At 44.6% G+C, this 17,167-nt stretch overlaps 1 protein-coding gene across 1 annotated transcript in view; it reads left to right on the forward strand.

The window, feature by feature from the left end:
- LOC144763167 (amine sulfotransferase-like) overlaps positions 1 to 17,167 on the forward strand; it is a 293,959-nt gene that overhangs the window by 209,351 nt on the left and 67,441 nt on the right. The window contains exon 6 of the mRNA XM_078648506.1: positions 12,059 to 12,233. Within this exon, the coding sequence (XP_078504632.1) occupies positions 12,059 to 12,233 (175 nt within the window). The remainder of the gene's footprint in view (positions 1 to 12,058; positions 12,234 to 17,167) is intronic.

Genomic DNA, 17,167 nt, shown 5'->3' on the forward strand with positions numbered 1-17,167 from the left:
GCACCCAAACCGACGAACCACGCACGCAACCTGGGCTTCATCCTGGACTCCTCCCTCTCTATGACCAGACAAGTCAACGCCGTCTCCTCGTCGTGCTTCAACATCCTGCGCATGCTACGGAAGATCTTCTGGTGGATCCCCACGGAGACCAGGAAGACCGTCACCCAGGCCCTCGTCACCAGCCGACTGGACTACGGCAACGCCCTCTACGCCGGAACCACCGCCAAGCTCCAGAAGAGACTCCAGCGGATCCAGAACACCTCAGCCAGACTCATCCTCGACATCCCACGAAACAGCCACATCTCCGGACACCTGAGAGACCTGCATTGGCTCCCCGTCAACAAAAGAATCACCTTCCGTCTCCTCACCCACGCACACAAAGCCCTACACGATCAAGGCCCGAGCTACCTCAACAACCGAATCAACTTCTACGCTCCCAAACGCCACCTCCGATCAGCCAGCCACGCCCTCGCCGCCGTCCCACGCATCCGTAGAGCGACCACAGGAGGAAGGTCTTTCTCCTACCTGGCCGCCAAGACCTGGAACTCCCTCCCGGCCGACCTGCGCCTGACCCAAGACCACTTCTCCTTCAGGAAGAAGCTCAAGACCTGGCTGTTCGAGCAGTAACGGCACCCCCCCCCCTAAGCGCCTTGAGACCCTACGGGTAAGTAGTGCGCTCTATAAATGCCTTGATTGATTGATTGATTGAGTGTCAAATGCAAGGATTTACTTAACGCTCTTTTCAGTCTACGGACCCACGGCGGATGATGCCGGGATGTTTATTCATGTCAATATGCAATTGGCTAATTGGCCGCTCCCGATTATTGTGTGTGGGGATCTCAATATTAATGGCATAAATGGGCTGTAGAAAGGGGACCCAGCTAACGTTGTAGGCCCTAAAAAGAAATGCCACAGAGCCGTAATCCTATTGATGCAGGATAACGGGCTTACGGATGTATGAGAGCAGTCAAATCCCTTGGGGACGGGCAGCACGTATTATTCAGCGCCTCATAGGGCCGTAGCTCGTCTAGATTATTTCTTAGCTACCTCTCCTCTTCTCTCCTCTTCCTTTGTAAAATCAAAAAATTACCACAAGTGGTTTCCGATCACAACCCCCTGTTTTAGAGATTCAAAATTCTGCAGTGATTACACAAGTAGCAAGTTGGACTTTTGAGCGAGCCTTACTGCAGGATGTAAAATACATTGAACTTATGAATAAATGGCTTAAAGAATTTCTTGAGATTAAAATGGGGAGCGCTGAGCTCGGGGTAGTTTGGGACGCTCTTAAGGCAGGCATTAAGAGGTAACTATGAGTTATTCTTTGAAACAGAATAAGATGGAAAAATTGGAGAGGGAGGCCATACAGAGACTAATTGCGGACCTAGAAGAACTGGTTAGAGCAATTGGCTCCAGCCTTAATATCGATGAGATTTTACAGAAACTGGCACTCGCAAAGGCTACCGCTAAAGTAGCTGGTAAATTCATGGCATGGAAACAAACCCACCATGACTTTAGCGAGCAAGTTGGGCACATTTTAGCAGTAAGGACTATACAGATAGCCACTAGGGGGGATTAAAACATCAGATGGGACGGTTGCTACCACCGCTAAGGATATTTGCACAGCATTCCATGGGTTTTATCAAAATCTATATAGTGAGGACATTGTTAGGGATCCTAAAGTTATAAGGCCTTCTTTAGAGTTAGCCCCCTTCGAGGTATTCTCAATTAAAGATTCCACAGCCATGGAGGTTAACTTTTTGGATGAAGAAATCCAGGGAGCCATTAAAGATTTACCGTTGGGCAATGCGGTAGGCCCTGATCTTATTCCATTAGATTTTTATTTCAAAATTGAGGGACGTTTTATGTTTTACTAGCAGCCCGTCCCGACGTTGTCCAGGTATGAAATAGAATGTGTATAATGTGTGTATTTGGCAAGGGCAATTTATTTTAAAATCTCGCGGTAGACAACATTTTTTGTTTCATTAGAATAGGGACGGAGAAGGCCCAGCTGCAGCCCTGGTTGATGTTAGCAGGCGCGTGTAATTGGTGTAGTGATCCGCCGCCTGAGCCCGGCTACAGCCCTGGTTGATGTTAGCAGGCACAAGTAATGTCGTTAATTGAGAGAGTTATCAGCTGCGGGTAAATCCGTTTAATGAGAGAGTTCAGTGACAGCGAGTAGGAGAGGCTGCAGTAATTGTCCCCGCAGACACGCTCATTTGCGTGTTCCCCCGCTTGAGGCCCAGATGCAGGCCTGGTTGATGTTAGCAGGCGCGTGCTCCCCCGTTTGGGGCCCAGCTGCAGCTCTGCTTGATGTTATCAGGCGCGTGTAATTAGTGTACTGATCCGCCTCCTGAGCCCGGCTAGAGCCCTGGTTGATGGTAGCAGGCGCGTCTAATTTGGTTGAATGAGAGAGTTCAGTAACAGCGCGCAGGAGAGCCTGCAGTAATGTTACTTACCAGGCCTCCAGCTGAACCCGTTTGTCATGCCCCCAGCACACGGCCACAGCAGACGATCTTCTGATTAATGTACGACCCACAGGGCGGAACGTAGCACACGCCCCCAGCGTTTCTCACGCCCCCAGCGTGCCCCTTCATGTGGCGCAATTGCGTTAACATGGCATGAAGATCAGATACACGCCCCCCGCCTTTGTCACTCCCCCAGCGTGCCACTTGATGCTGCACAGCAACGTAATTGGCGCTTGTACGACTCACATGGCATGAAGGGCGGACACACGCCCCCAGCGTTTGTCACGCCCTCAGCACACGCCCACAGCACAACACAGACACGCCCACAGGGGACTACTTTGCTGGCACGGTTCTTTTACCTTTTAAATGTATGTGGTGTCCTACGGTACAATTGTATGTCTTGCACTGTATAATTGTGATGAAAACCACTGTTTCTTAAAAAGCTAATAAAAACAATTTAAAAAAAAGTATTTGGTGGCCGTCTGCATAGCCTATGTCCTTCTGCTGCAACTGCCCTTTCCAACGCTGTATTGGGTGTTGTGATTGGTGCTGTGGTTACTGAGATTACCCGCCTCAAAGGTTTGGGCTCTTTCTTTATAATATTAGTATGGATAATATGCCAGGTTCAGAATGGACAAACACCTCCGCAGTCATGGGGAGAAGCTAGTATGATTATTTTTTTAAAGAAAGGCAAACCCCCTAATGAACCTAAATCTTATAGGCCAATCAGCCTAATGAATAGCGATGCAAAGATTGGTAGGGGAACTGCGATACATATCAGGAGAGTCTGCGCCTTGTTTGACGGTACTTCTGTCACACAAGACCCGATGGTGCTTATACTGCTTGATGCAGAGAAGGCGTTTGATAGGGTCTCGTGGGGCTTCCTCTGGTCGGTACTGGAGAATGTAAATATTGGTAAGGGGTGCATAAGAGCCATTCAGGCTCTGTATAAGAACCTTAAGATTTGACTCCGTGTTATGGGAGGACAGAGCGACCCAATAGATATCAAGCGAGAAACTAGGCAGGGGAGCCCGTGTTCACCCCTCCGCTTTGCTTTTTATATTGACCCTTTTATCAGGAGAATAGAGTTAAACAGAGGCATTTTCCCTATAAGGCTTAAGGTATTTGAAACAAAGATCTTGGGGTATGCAGACAACCTGGCAATTACGGCCACTAACCCCACTGTAGCATTAGGCGGTTATAGACTCAACTGGCGAAGACGCAAATTGTTGTTAATGAGAAGACCAACTTGGTAGACACACGTGTGACTGAGTCGGCCACCTACTTAGGGGTTGTCATTACATCGGATTTAACTAAGTTTGTTGAAAAGAATCTTGCACCAGTGATCCTGAAATAAAGGAGGGATCTTGATAGGCTGAATAATTTTCACTTCTGATTGTGGGAAGATGTAACATTATTAAAATGATATTCCTCCCAAAAGTTTTATATCTGTTCAGAACGATACCTCTGAAGTTTGATAACTCTTGGTTTAAAGAATTGGAAAGAATGATAAACAGGTTTATTTGGGCACACGGGAAGACGAGATGGGCACTTAAGTTTATGACCCTCTTCAGGGAGAGAGGGGGCTGGGCAGTGCCTGACTTAAAAGAATATTATTGGACCACAGTATTAAAGTATGTGCGTGGGCTGCTGGGAGGCATTGTTTCTGATAGGTGAAGGGATGATGATGCTGTACCTGATGTATACGATCTACTTATAAATGGTGAAGCACGAAATTGGCTTCTGAGTTTTAGCCAGGCCAGCTACTATTAAAAAGTTCAATTTAAGACCTTAGGAGCTGCAATATCGGTTTGGTTGTCTGTCCGAAAAGGCTGGGATTGGGCAGAATGAATCGTTATACTCCCCTATTTAGGAATCCAACCTTGCCTGAGGTTTTTCATGATATCGTAATGAGGCGGTGGGATGGGTTGGGTGTTAAAACAGTTGGACATATAATAGATTCTGATGGTATAATTACACTTGAAAGAGCCCAAACCTGTTTAATTTGGAGCGAAGGGAATTTTAAATTTTTTTACAGATCTGGTCAGTCCTCATAAAGAAAAGTGGGGGAGCAAGAGCTTTCGACAGAGACACAGTTATGGAAAGGGTGCAAAATCCTGAAGGGTGCTCTATCGCCAGGATTTATAGCGAGCTAAACCAACACCAAAACGATGATCTTGAAAAATATTCAGAGAAATGGCGGGGAAGCTCGGCATCAAAGGGAGTGAGTTTATAGCCTCGCTTAAGCTAGGATGTACAATATTGAAGGTAGCTAATCTACAAGCTCAACACCTTAAAACCCTTTTTGAACTTTATTACACCCCGCCAGAATAGCCCAATAGGGAGGGACAATGGGCATTTGCTGCCCGCGCTGTTGCAGCACGGAGGTTGATACGGAGTACATGTTTGCTTCTTGCCCTATGTTGGATCATTTGAAAAGGGCAATTGAGCACTTTATGGGACAAACTTTGAGGATTCAAATAAAATTAACTAATGAATTAGTGGTTTTAGGTGTGGGCAGGGATGGAGCTCAAGAAGCGCACCATGAATTATTATTCCTCGCCATGGCGGTTGTTAGGATCTGTGTGGCAGTTGTCTGGAAAGATCCTAACCCTCCTACCTTCCAACAATGGGTATCACGCCTTTTAGCCATTTACAGTCTTGAAAAAGGCTTTTACGAGAAGAAAGGGTGGAAGGCTATGAAATTGAGGAAACTTATTTGGCCAGATTGGAGCGACCCTGGCCATATTTCTTGGTTACAAACTGTGTAAAAATTGTATCTGTAATCATTTTGTCAGCTCTTTTACTTTTTATTGAGTGGGGGGCCGGTATAATGTTAAAGTTTTAATGTATTATGTATTCTGTGGTCGTCTTGCTGAAGACATAGCCATTAGACGGCTTGTTTGAGCTTGTTTCCTGTCTTACTCTTTTATTTTCCCTTCGATTTTCTCTTTTGGTGTAAAGTAATCCTGTATAATATTGTATGGTCTTTTTTGGCAATGATTTATGAAATACTGATGGTTAAAAATAAAAAAACTTTAAAGTAAAAAAGATGATGAGCTGCCTCCTTGATTGATGGAAGTATAAAAGAAGCAATTGGTTCACGTTTCCCCTGCCCATGCACAGTCCAATCTTGATTCCTGAGCCAGTTAAGTATCCACACTTCTTTGCAAATGATAGGCATGGCTGTCTGATAAAGGTAGATGCTAATACATTACCAAAAACGTAGTTATGTCAGTACCGATAGGCAGGCATCAGAATGGGTGTATAAAGCATAGGAAAGGGTCTGATGAAATAATGCAAGTAGTGCATACTTTGCAGTTCATAACATCTGTGTGAGCTATTATATATGAAATACTGTTAGGGGTTTTGCACTGCATTAAAGGCCTACTATTCTGAGTGAAAACTTAGAATTTATACAAATGACTTGCTTGATATACGGGCTCTCTAAAATAACGAAACAAGGATGTCCTCTATCTTCCTTGTTCTTCAATATTGCATGTGAGTCTCTTACCTGAGGTATAAAATACCAACATTTTGTAAACCTAAAACTCTCTTTTTGATGGTATGTTGTTTTCATTGCAAACATCTGAAATATGAATACTTACCTCCCTCATTAAAAAATGTTGTGTTTGGGAAATGTTATGATTATGAACCACACACCGGAAAACTTAACCATAATGCCCACCCACCTGGTTAGGAGGCAGGTTTATGAGTTCTGGTGATTTAGATGGAAATCCAAGATGTTAACATATTTTGTTACCGCGGAAAATTTAGATTAGTAAATTACTCAAAAAGACCCAGAAAATGGCTCCTAATTACTGGCTATTTCTATGTTAGGTGCACAAGATTCTGGTCAGTACTTAAAAAAAAAGGAGACGGTAGTTTTACTGGAAGAGTGTGATTGTCCTTTTTAAAAGGGCACAAAGACCTTTCTCAGGAATTAATTATTTGAAGGGGAAGGTAAGATCCTATGATTTAAAAAGGTCCACTGGCAGAACGTTAGCTGGCTAATATTATTTAAGGAAGACAACTTAACATCATGAAGGTAATGGAAGAAACTCTGGGGAGAAGTTCATACTGAAAAAGGCATCAAACTGGGTAAAGATCTTCATGTATGGACCTCAAAGTATTACAAATTAGACTACAACCAACAAGAGAGTGTAATCAATGTTGGGAAAAATACTTTATTGTTAAACCTTTGTAGTGTTGAGTGCTGAAGGCCACATCTTTGGAACTGCAATGACAGATCCAGGACAATTTAGAGCAGTGGCCATTTACCTGTGGTCTGCGAAGCTTACTCAGGTGGTCCGCTGCAATTAAAAAAATTAAATAACATTAACAGATTAATAAAGTGCATATAAATAAAGGAACAGAATATAAAGTGACATTTTTTAAAGCGTTCTGAAAATATGAAGACATTTGAAATTGGAGACTAAAATTTAACTTGGTATTCACGACTGATTCCTGGGAGCATTGCACGTGCATCCGATAAACTATAATATGATTGATGGATTGGTTCAATTTAATCTAGAAAAGCTCCTATCTTCCCATTAAAACAAAAATGTGAATGTTTATATTTGTTTGTGAGTTAAATACAATATTTATTCATATGTGTATTTGTTTGGTGAGTGCATGTTTCTGTATTTTTGTGTATTGTTTTGCTACTCAAATCATCAAAATTGCTTATGCCCCGGTCCCCTGAATCCAACAGTAACTCAGTGGGAGTGTCCCAAATTGTGATAATGATTAATTGGAGGTTCACAGACTCCAGTAATGCTTAAGTGGGGGTCCACAGATATCACACGCTTAAGAATCACTGGTGTTGAGAGATTCAGCAAAATTATGCATTTGTTAAACCATAAATCCTATAAAGCTATATTTTGGAATCCTAAATTTGATTTGAAAGTAGAAAAAGCAGATTAAAGCAGCATCCGGTGAAGAAAAGTCACATTAGATCTCGACACACCAGCTGACGCCATCAAGCAAACACACATTCTAGAATGCCTTTAGATGTACAGGACTGTGTAAAGACTGTTTAAAGACTACACTGGATGGTTCATTAAAAGTGGATCTTAAAAGTGGAGTGGTGTGGCTCACTGGTTAGAGGCAGCAGACCCGGAAACAGAGAACAGCCCGTGACCAGGGTTCAATTCCCGACGCGACAGGGTTGTGGACCAGGGTCAGCGGACTCGATAATTCTCACCTCGGTGTCTACTCTAACCAGGGATCACACTCGGCAACTCTGGGCATTAGCTTGCCTCATCTCTACAACGGCCCCCCACATTCGCCGGGGATGCCTGGTTTCACCTTGGAGATACCCAGTAAGGACCATCTCACAGGGATAGCCAGGACGGGTTCCCCAGCGGTCTACAGCGCCACGACGCCTCAGGGCAGCTGTGCGCTTTACAAGACACATACATTTACATTTACATTTACATCTTCTAGAGACATTCAAATCCTTGCAGAAGATCTAGTGAGAAATGAATATCTTGATTCACAAAATACTTTTCAATGAGTAGTACCCTCCTCGTGTCATCTGGGAAATATACACACATATTCAGGTGTGATTAACATTCAGAAAGCATTTTCTGTGCATAGTTTATAAGAGTAAGACATGCTTCTCATGGAAACCATAAATAACTGTCTCTTAATGCTGAAAATGCACTTACAAGTCAAGCTTAACATACATACTTGTAGAAATAAAATTGGTGAATACATTTTTTATATTGAAGTTTATCTCACACTCAAGCCTGGAGTAAGTCACATCTAATTATAGTAAAAGCTGTGGGAACCAGGCCCAAAATGTTAAACATAAAACCAAGGGCCACTGCCCGTATGTTGTAAATGGCGCATTTTCATTGTTTGTGTCCGGCGCACCTTTAAATACAAAAAAATGCACACGCATTTATGGTGAATGCCCTTCCCCCAGGGCAGCAGCAAACTTGCTGCTTTGTAGCCACTCCGTGTTTTCACAGTGCAGACGGCAACCCGCCTGCACTTTGAAGGGCGAATGGAGATCACCTTGCAGGTGGGTGCAGTGAGTGACTGCCTCCACTTGCATTGGGATGTCTGGGGGGTCCGTGGGACCCCCTTTACTCCCTTCAGATGGCTGCTGTGAGAAGTTGGCCTGATGTGCAGTGTTCACTATTCTAGTGATCACTATATATCAGTCCAAACAACCCTTATTGATGATTGGTTGTAAGTCAACCTTATAGACCAGCTATCCTAGTAGCATGGATACGAGCAGTCTAAGGCTAAGACTCTAGAGGGCGCGTTAAGCCAGCTGTTTTACCATCACATTACCCCTTGAACACCCAGTGAAAGGACACCACACAAGTGTTATGAAAATAAACAGTGTATTTATTAGAATCACAACAACCCTGTACTCTTTATGAGGACAGGGTGCTAGGCACACAACAAAACTCTTACGAAAATACTTTTAAGTTAGCACGTTACACAAATGCCCGAGGGGCACGAAAAACCATATACACTAAAAGTGGAATGCGAATTACTAGCAGGTAAGTAACAGTTCTAATAGGCTTTGGAATCGCTAGGACTGGACTAGGGAATCGTTAGATTACTACTAGGAGACCCAGGAGACTCGGGTGCAGAGTGTGCACTCTCACGCGGGATGCGGGACAAAGTCTATGGAAGCTAGAATTCACAAAGTTAGTGTTCACGGGCGAACCCGACCTGGTAGGGAGAAAACGACAGTGGATCCTGACCCTTGGATAGTGAGGCTATGCTGGGACACCGGAGTGCCGAAGTTACCTAGCCCAGGGGCTGCAGCTGCATAGGTCTGAAAAGACGTCGGGGATCTCGTTGCCGGACCAGGAGCCTGGAAGGAAGAAGTTGCTGGCAGGCGACCAGTGAAGAAAAGTTCGATGGATCCAAGCCTGGATCAAGGGAGAAGAAAACCTGAAAGCAGAGGGGACCAAGTTCTTGAATCACTAGCCAGTGATTAAGTGGGCACCAGGATGGCACCGGGCGAAGTCACCGCAGTCAGGTGAGTGGGCGCTGCTGGGCTCTGCAGTCTCTCGGACCAGGAGGCGTTGTCGGCGACCAGGATGGAGGTGCGAGCTGTCCCACGAAGGATGAAGTCGTCGGCGTCGAAGTTACCCAGGAGTGGGCAACAAGCCTTGGCTAATTCAAGCCCACGCGGTGGACTCAAAATGGCGTCTTGAGTGGACCAGGGGGGTCCGGGGTGCTCCTCTTCTGGAAGGGAGCAAGGGCCAGTCTGGAGCAACCAGACCAGCAGCAGAAATGTCGTCGGGCGTCGTCAGGAAGGCCACAAGCCAACGGGCTAGTAGCCAAACAACGCGGTGAGCAGTGGAAAGCAGAAGGGCCCCACGCAGATCGTGGAGATGCTGGGGGGCTGCACTTCGGAGCTGGAGCTGCTCAGAGTCGGGGCTTCTCGGACCCCAAAGCACTCACCAGTAGATTACTCGGCGGGCTTGCTGGAAAGAAGTCGTGCAGTCTTGCAGATGGCCGGTCCCTTGAGGTCTCGTCGCACCCACGGTTCTCAGCTGGGCTGTAGAGGTGGGTAGAGGTCAGAGGTGCCAGGGAAGCCGGTTCTCGTCGAGCTGGGCAGTCGGATTCCGGAGGAAGGACTTACAGCAGACCGCAGTGTTCTTAGATGGTGCCTGCGGATGCAGGGTGACTACTCCTTAGTCACAAGGGAGAAATCTTAGGAAGAAGTCTTGAGTTCCTTTCGTGGAAAGTAGTTTCAGGATTCAAAGATAATCTGATTTGGAAGGGGGCCAGTCTCTACCTTTATCCTGTAAAAAGGGGCTGGCACGCGACTAAGTCCTGCCCTATGGGTGGGACTAGGAGGGGGGTGGTTACACCCACTTCCTTGGCGGGCTTTTCCCCAGCACAGGGTCTGGAGTGACCCTGGAACTGGTTCAAGCCGGCCTATGCACAGTGAGCACCGGGGTGCCACGTGCAGTCACCTTCCTCTAAAGCCCTGCCTACCTACAATACACAAAACCCTGTCTGGGACGGTGCTGGCACCGCCCCTGGCAGGAAACCCTTTGTCCTTATCTCCTGCTCTGGGAGGACTCCCAGCAGCAGGAGGGCAGACTTGTGTCTCGGTGGCAGCATCCATTTTGTGGATGCTAAGGCTCTGTCTGACTTTTAACCGGGTTATAGGTTACAGGCATGTCGTGTCCCTCTAGAAGGGTGGAATGCTAACCCCGTCGCCAGAATTGGCGAGGGGTTAGTATTCCGATTCGTATGACACCTTACTCGACATGTTTTGATAAAGCGATACCAGAGTTGGCACATAACCGCGAGGATTATAATGCACTTAAGAGTATATGGTATGCGATATCATGGAAACGGCTAAGGGATGGATCCCGAAAGCCGCAGACAGGCTCAGCTCATGCTAGAGCACCATCTCACACGATTCCAAGCACTCTGCCTTCAGGATTGTTAAGGCCGGCTATAGGAGTGACTGATAGGAGATCTGTGTGTCCATTTTTAGGGTTAGATATAGGTATACTATATCTAAAGCAAAGGGTGAGTACACCACCTTGCCCCAGCTGTCGTGCAGCCAGTTGTGTCAGTTTTGGTTAGTCAATCCAGGGGTGGCATAATACATGCTTCAGCCCCTGGGAGACTTCTGGGTGCACCTCAGCCCTGGGTACAGGGACTTGGAGAGGGCCCAGTGCCAATTCAGTACCTGAGTACAATTTGGATAGAGAGAACAGCTAGGCTGTGGGTCTGATTAGCAGGCCCACAGCCAGGGAAAGTCGTAAACCAGTGCAGCAAAAAGCAAAAATCTGGGTGATCATAGGATTGCAGACCCTACTCTCCTACAGCTGCCATCAGGGGCGCATTGACAGTGTGCCTCCTGAGATCTAGTATGCCCCCATGTAAATGAGGGAAAGCCCTCTGAATATAGCACTTGTGCTTTATGTGCGCTATCTGGATTACAGAAGGGAACCTAATGCCAATGTTTCCGGGGACACGCAAAGCAGGCACCAACGCCATTGCAACACCGGGGCACTTGTATAATATGGCACCAGATGTACTAACCTATTTTGTGGTTGTAGACGCTCTGATTTGAAAATAGCAATTGTGAAAGCAAAATAAGTTATTCCTATGTGCAGATCCCATTTTAGGAGTCTGTAAATATTTACCTGTTAAACCCCCTTCTCCTTTGGGATTGTAAAAAAAATTTTCTTAGAGATTTTAAAAAGAAGCAGCCTTGGTTCTTTTAAGGAAACCTGATTAGTTTAAAAAAAATCTTTGTTTAAAAACAATCACAGAGATGATGATCTGCTTTCCCATGCAGGGCACCATTCGTGTAACTGTGGGCAATCTCGTTGAATCACAATTTGCATTCTATTAATCCGGTATGTCAAATTGGAAATCAATTCTTTTTAAGAAATTTGTGAACCAACCTATTAGTACCTAGGTTGGTCCACAAAATTCCACACTGATCAAATAAATGTTGGGCACAAAGTGCGACGAGTTTTTTTGACCAGTCCAGTGATAAATATGGCACTAAGTTCTGTCATTTGATAGTGAATTTGTTTTCATAGCTGATGATGCACATTAATATTTTAGCCAAAACATTGTTTCAGGACTTGCGATCTGCAGTAATCAAGATATGCAAGTTCCTGGGAAAGCAGCTGGGTGATCAGGAACTGGACAAAGTTGTGAAACAGTCGACATTCAAAAGCATGAAGGTGGACTCAAAAACCAATGCCATGCCAGTTGATTTTTTTAAAAAAGACAAGGAAAATTTCTTCCGAAGAGGTAACGTAAAACAATCGGCTTCTGCTCTATTTTCATTGCACGTACTCTTTCAGTTTAACCAAAATACAGACTGATATCCGCAGTGTCAAAATCAATAGAGAATGATGATTTTTAAACGTTTACTGAATAAAGAGTTATTATTTTATTAAAGACAAGGAGGCTAGCATTATGCATAAGCCTTTTATTTTTTCCTTCTGAGCAGCAACCATAAAAGTTTCTAAAACATAACTTAAAAAAATAAAAATCACAATGTAATTTAGAACTTTCAGTCCCATAAATACTCCATGTCCACCATCTTCTTCCTACTCTGTTTTTCTCTACCCTCAAATTCTTCTTCCATATTTCTTCTGCAATCCGCAAACGTAACCACTTCTAAATATCTGCAAAAGAAATCAAAACACATACTACCATGCCTTAACTAACAACATATAAATCTACTGAAAACAAATTACAATTCATTAAATTAACATACAGTAACAACTCTTAAGAATTCCCTACCCACTCAACTTCCTACAGGGGAATGATGGGTGGTATAATGCCAGCATCCTTGTCTTGAATCAAAACACAATTCTTTATTCAATAAAACTATAAGAATTATTGTTTTATGACAAGAAGGACAATAGCATTATGCATGTTCAAAGCCTTTCAAAACTCAGCTTGAAACATGTTCTATCACTTTGAAATAAAACCTCTGAAATGTTTTAACAGAAGACCAATCTGCTGCCTTCATGAGGTCCTCCAATCATCTTCCCATCATACAAACTTTACTTGCCATAGCACCCCTGACAGAATGAACTGTAACTTTTGACATATCCACACCCATCTCCTTCATTGCAGCCTTTACCCATCTGGCTATAGGTGCACTTGTAACAGCTGTAAACAGTTTAACATAAGATATTAACAACTGTTCTACCCCTGCACGTCTCTTAACTAGTATTTTTTATTCATATTTCTTTAAACATCACACAACACACAAATCTGGCGAATTACCAAAACTATGGTAAGAAATTGACCCTGAAATCGATTTTGTACTCTTAAAAATGTAAAAAATGACACCGTCTGGCTGAAAAAAGATATGAGAAACTTCTAATGCTCAAACATCTAAAGCTCTACTGAATGAGATGAGACATAATAATGTCACTAACTTCCAAATATTTGTTATATGGCAAATTAAAAAATAAATGTAACACTAGAGTCGCATTCCACAAAGTATGATTCTTCAGCTTTAGGAGGTCTCTTCAACCAAGTCCCCTTCTTCACTTTGCAGATCAAAGAACTCCTACCTACAGATAAGTCTAGCAGTAGAGAATGACCAGCTGCTACAGCCAATCTGTAGCAATCCCTTTCTTAAATCAATCTGCAAAAATAGTTGCCATCTCTACATCATCCTCTTCCATGGCATTCAAATCTCTTTTCATGCACCAATGTAACCATACCTTCCATGCGCCACTATACTGCTTCCTTGTACCTGGAGCCCATGACTCATTGATTAAGCTGAATTCTAAGGTCCTATGAATCTTCCTGAATGCCTGATTTCCTCTAAAGTAGAAGGATGAGAGAACCTGACTTTACCAAAGGTTGCTCTTTGTTTTCTATGCCTGATAAAAAAACCTTTGCATGACATTATTAAATACGGTTCCTCTATCTCTAATTCCATCACTGTTGGAAACCAAGGCTGAGTTTTCCAAAAAGGAGTTACTAGTTCTAGCAATCAATCAATCAGGTGTTTGTTAAGCACGACTACTCACCTGTAAGGGTCTCAAGGTGCTGTGGGGGTGGGGGGGGGGGGGTGCAGGTTCCAGTCCATCAAGGAGGGGGTCTGTCAAAGAGCCAGGTTTTGAGGTTTCTCGCGAAGATGGGGGGCGATGTTGTCTGTCTGAGGTGGAGCGGAAGTGCGTTCCAGGCTCTGGCCATGAGAAAGGAAAAGTAGCGACCTCCTGATCTTTTCTTTCTGGTGCGGGGGACCATGGTGTAGGAGAGCTGGGCTGATCGTAGGGTCCTTTGGGGTACGTGGAATTTGAGTCCGCTGTTCAGTTATGCTGGTCCGATGTCGTGGAGGGCCTTGTGTGCGTGGATGAGAATCTTGAAGGTGATTCAAGCCTCGATGAAGAGCCAGTGGAGTGTGCGCAAGTGCTGCGAGATGTGGCAGTGTCTTGGCAGGTTGAGGACCAGTCTTTCGGCGGCGTTCTGGATGTTTTGTAGCTTGCGGGTAAGGTTTTTGTTTATTCCGGCATAGACTGTGTTGCCGTAGTCGAATCTGCTGGTGATGAGGGCGTGAGTGATGGTCTTTCTGTGCTTGAGGGGGATCCATTTGAAGATCTTACGTAGGAGGCGGAGAGTGTGGAAGCAGGAGGATTCTACGGAGTTGATCTGGCGGTTCATTTTGAGCTCTGAGTCCAGGATGATTCCAAGGTTGCATGTGTGGTCCGTGGGGGTGAGTGGGCTTCCGAGGGCGGGGGGCCACCAGGTGTCATTCCAAGCATCAGGGTTTGGGCCCATGATAAGTACTTCTGTTTTGTTGGTGTTGAGTTGTAGGGAGGTGTTTTTCATCCATTTTGCGACGGCTTCCATGGCTTCTTGAAAGTTGTGTCTGGCGGTTTTGGGTTAATTGGATAAGGAGAGAATGAGTTGGGTGTCATCTGCCTATGACACAATGTTGAGTCCATAGGTTCAGACGATGGGAGCGAGCGGGTCCATGTAGACATTGAAGAGCGTGGGTCTGAGGGAGGACCACTGGGGAACTCCGCAGGTGGTTGGTGTAGGGTCCGAGAGGAATGGGGGGAGTCTTACCCGCTGCATTCTGCCAGAGAGGGAGAAGTGAATTCTGCGTCATGGAGTCTGCGTATTAGGGTGCGGTTAGAGACTGTGTCGAATGCCGCTGAGAGGTTGAGGAGGATGACGGCTACTGCTTCTCTTCTGTCCAGTAGGTAGCAGATGTCATCTGTTGCGGCAAGGAGGGTGGCTTCTGTGTTGTGTTTTTTTCTGAAGCCGGACTGGGAGGAGTTGAGGATGTTGTGCTCTTTGATGAAGGTAGCGAGTTGGGTGTTGATTTAGCGGCCATCTCTGTCTCCTCACCTGTACCAATACTCTGAATCATTTAGAATGGGGAAAATTCATAAAAGCATCTACAGCCGCTGCTCCCAGAACTGGTATTCAACTGACTTAACTTTGCAACTGAAAAGTCAGTCTTGGAGCAAACAGGTCTATCTCTAATGGTCCTGTCAACCTCAAATTCCTTTAAAAAAGATCCTTTCTTAATTTACAATCCCTGTAATCTATCACATTTCCTGAACTCCAATCCGCTTTCACATTTTGACTTCCAGGCAAAAAGTCTGCTTTCAAATCTATTTTGTGCCCCAAGCAAAATCCCCACATTTCTTTTGCTAAATCTAACATTCTCTTTAATTAGCTTCCTCCAGTTTTGTTTAAATAATATTTCACCAATCCATTAGGGCGGCATCTTGAATTAAAGTTGAGCCAAGAAACGCCTTAAAACTGTGTCCAGCAAGGCTTCTTTAGTCAGCCCAAACCCTCTAGTGGCACCATGGTGGGGAGACGGTCACGCATAAAAGAAAGAAAATGAATAAACAGAGTTAAGAATTACAAATAGGTATATGTTTTGGGATTTTGTTAGGGTTTAATTGTATGTACAGCCCATGTCGAATTCATAGTTGAATTGTAGCAAAGAAATATAGGTCATGAGGGAGCATTCTTAGTGTATTTTGTGTGGAAGCCTGATTAGGCCTGGGCCTGGCTCGGTGTTATCTCTGATGTGCTCTGTCCGGCCTCATCACCATGTGTACATCTAAATTCAGTCACGTATACATGGCGGTCATCCGCTGTTGTAAACTCAAGGGCATTTCGTGCATGTGTTTGCACTTACCATGAGCAAGCTATTAGTACGGTTTACTAAATTATTACATTATTTGGAAAAGGAAAACAAAAACATACTTACATTAAAACACAGGGCCCTTATAGTTAAACTGACGTTTAAATTGTTGACAGCTGTAAACTGTTTTGTGAAACATATATGTAAACTAATGTGCAGTGCCGCACTGACAACATGTAATCATCTTAAATGAACCCACCAAGTCGGCAAATGAACAAATTCGAAATTTAAATCCCAAACCCTCCAACAGATGTTTGACAACCTTTCTCTTGTTATTAGTTCAAAAAGTCACTCCTCGTGTTTAATCACGTCAGGAAGTCAAGGTCTTTTTCTACTGTGTTGGTTGTAGTTTTTACCAAACACCTTTATAACCTGATCTTACCAATGGTTCAGGTGTGCGTTCCCTGGGTCACATGACAGAAAACCTGAGTCTTTCCACTTTGCTACTTGTAGTCTTTACAAGAAGCATCTGTCTTCCAATCTATCATCTAGCCCCTTTGGCGTTAATAAATGCAGTCATTTAATCAAACAAACGTCTCTGTGATAGAGTCCTTGAACTGTCAACTCGTTGTGGTCATTTAGCTACAACTTCCAGCAAATGCCTTACATTGTGATTCAATTACTTTAAAAGGCATCGCCACTTGTGATTTATTTTGTTTTGATCTGATGTGACTTTTCTGTTTTGTTTTTTTTTCTTCATATTTTATTCTGTTTCGGTAATATGTGAGCGGCGTGGACCTTCCCTTATCGGGTGTATCGGCTGTCAGCACCCGACAGCCTGGTGTGTACACTTCACTTTCGAGCTGTGCCAGTCGTCTCACTTTCTCCACCCGTGCAGTGCATACTGGGACTCGCAACTTCAAAGCCCTCGCCACGGGTGATTCAGTCAACCTTCAAAGCAGGGTCAGCTTTGCTGCAGGGCTGAAGGGGAACTCTTCCTACCAGGGCCGGCAGGAGAGGGGACGACACCCAGGCGTGGAAAGTTGTAAGACACTGAAGGGCATACTAGCAAGAACCTTGTTAAAATTATCGCAGTTTTAGCGGC

Source organism: Lissotriton helveticus, chromosome 6 (genome assembly GCF_964261635.1).
Source record: "Lissotriton helveticus chromosome 6, aLisHel1.1, whole genome shotgun sequence".
NCBI lineage: Eukaryota > Metazoa > Chordata > Amphibia > Caudata > Salamandridae > Lissotriton > Lissotriton helveticus.